This window comes from Vicia villosa, unplaced genomic scaffold (genome assembly GCF_029867415.1).
Source record: "Vicia villosa cultivar HV-30 ecotype Madison, WI unplaced genomic scaffold, Vvil1.0 ctg.004681F_1_1, whole genome shotgun sequence".
NCBI classification, from domain to species: Eukaryota; Viridiplantae; Streptophyta; class Magnoliopsida; order Fabales; family Fabaceae; genus Vicia; species Vicia villosa.
In genome coordinates, this window is record NW_026706491.1 from 91435 (window position 1) to 92941 (window position 1507).

At 32.6% G+C, this 1507-nt stretch overlaps 1 protein-coding gene across 1 annotated transcript; it reads left to right on the top strand.

Annotated features, from left to right (window-relative positions):
* Window positions 1-432: 432 nt before the first annotated feature.
* On the top strand, window positions 433-997 carry LOC131642238 (uncharacterized). The gene has a single exon (XM_058912511.1). It carries the CDS (start codon window positions 695-697, stop codon window positions 869-871), a length of 177 nt encoding a protein of 58 aa, XP_058768494.1. The 5' UTR covers window positions 433-694; the 3' UTR covers window positions 872-997.
* The last annotated feature ends 510 nt before the right edge of the window (window positions 998-1507 follow it).

Genomic DNA, 1507 nt, shown 5'->3' on the forward strand with positions numbered 1-1507 from the left:
ATCAATGACTTTAGTCTTAATTTTTCACCTCTACACATATCATCCATTTTTAAGTATTAATTGTTAAAGAAAATAACAATTTTTATTCATATATCTAAATTAAATAACAAAAATACTTATAATATAAAAAAATACTTATAATATTAATTAAAATGTATAGTTAAAGAAACAATTAAAAGTAATAGTAGTAATAAATTTTTAAAGACTCTCCACCTACAAATATGACAATTCTTTTTTAATGGGATCACCTTTAAACGTTAAGGTGGCACAAATGCCAACACACTAGTTCAAGAAAAAAAACAACTCCCAATGATATCATGCCATACCATCTTCATCACGTGACTGTTTATCTTTCTTTATATGAAATGAAAATGACATAAAAAAGCACAATCCGCAAAACGATGAATAAATAAATAAACAAAGTTATTGAAGAGGATAAGATCGGAACCACAACAGCTAAAGATCACAGCACACTGAAAACTGAAAACCTAATACCGAAAACCGGTTTCTCCCTTTCCAATAACAGTGGCGCCGCTGTTGAAATATTCGAAATTAAACCGCCCAATATTACCAGTTTCACAGGTCACCCACTCCCACTCTATAAATAAATACTCAAAACTCAAACACATACATCGGTTTCATATTTAACCCGACCCGACTCGATTTCATCGAGAGCGAAGAGAAAAGAAGAAAGATGATACTGGTGGCGATTGTGGCGGAGGTGATGGAGGAGTACACGGCGTTGTTAGCAAGGGTGGTGGAGCAGGTGTTCCGTACTGCTCCTGTCCCTAGACGGGTTCGTTTTCTGATCCTCCGTAGTCTTCCCTTTGTTTCATCTCAACACAGGAGGATTCAAATTCAATCACATTAGCTTCCATTTTTGTTATTTTTTCTTTAGAATTATGTTTTTGTTTTGTGTGCCATTGAGATTGTGCTCTACCCTACCTGTAAAATATTGGGGGTTCTTTTTCTATTACATCAGATATGACTTAGCCTCTGACGAGTTTTACAGTTTTTATTTTCATTTTAATTGTGAATTTGAGGTTTCTGCAATGTAAATAATCAGTGTAGTAATTCACGGTGATTGTTCGTGATTTTCCGGTTGCGTGTAAAGAACGACGAGTTGTATGCTGAAACTTGTTGATAGTGATTTCACTGTAGTATGTATGTAGATGCACTAACAGTGTATAGAAACTTCACAAATGGATTCCCTTTATTGAGTTCTCTATATTTGCTAATTTCCTACCATCAAAGTTAAGAGATCAAATTATTTAAAAAGAAACAGATATCAAATTTGATGATTGAGAATTTGAGATGTAATCCCTTTATTCGTATGATTTTTTCAATTATTATTCCTTTCAATGTAGTACTCCGTTAAATAATGATGAGCATGATGAGGAATAATAATAATCTATTTACATGGTCTAATGCAATATTTGTTGAATAAATTTAGTTATTAATTTAATTTAGTTTTATTCCCTATGGAACATGAAGAGGTGGAAAAGAG

What these genes read in the sequence shown, in the direction of transcription:
- LOC131642238 (XM_058912511.1), top strand. Translation starts at nt 695, where the DNA reads ATGATACTGGTGGCGATTGTGGCGGAGGTGATGGAGGAGTACACGGCG.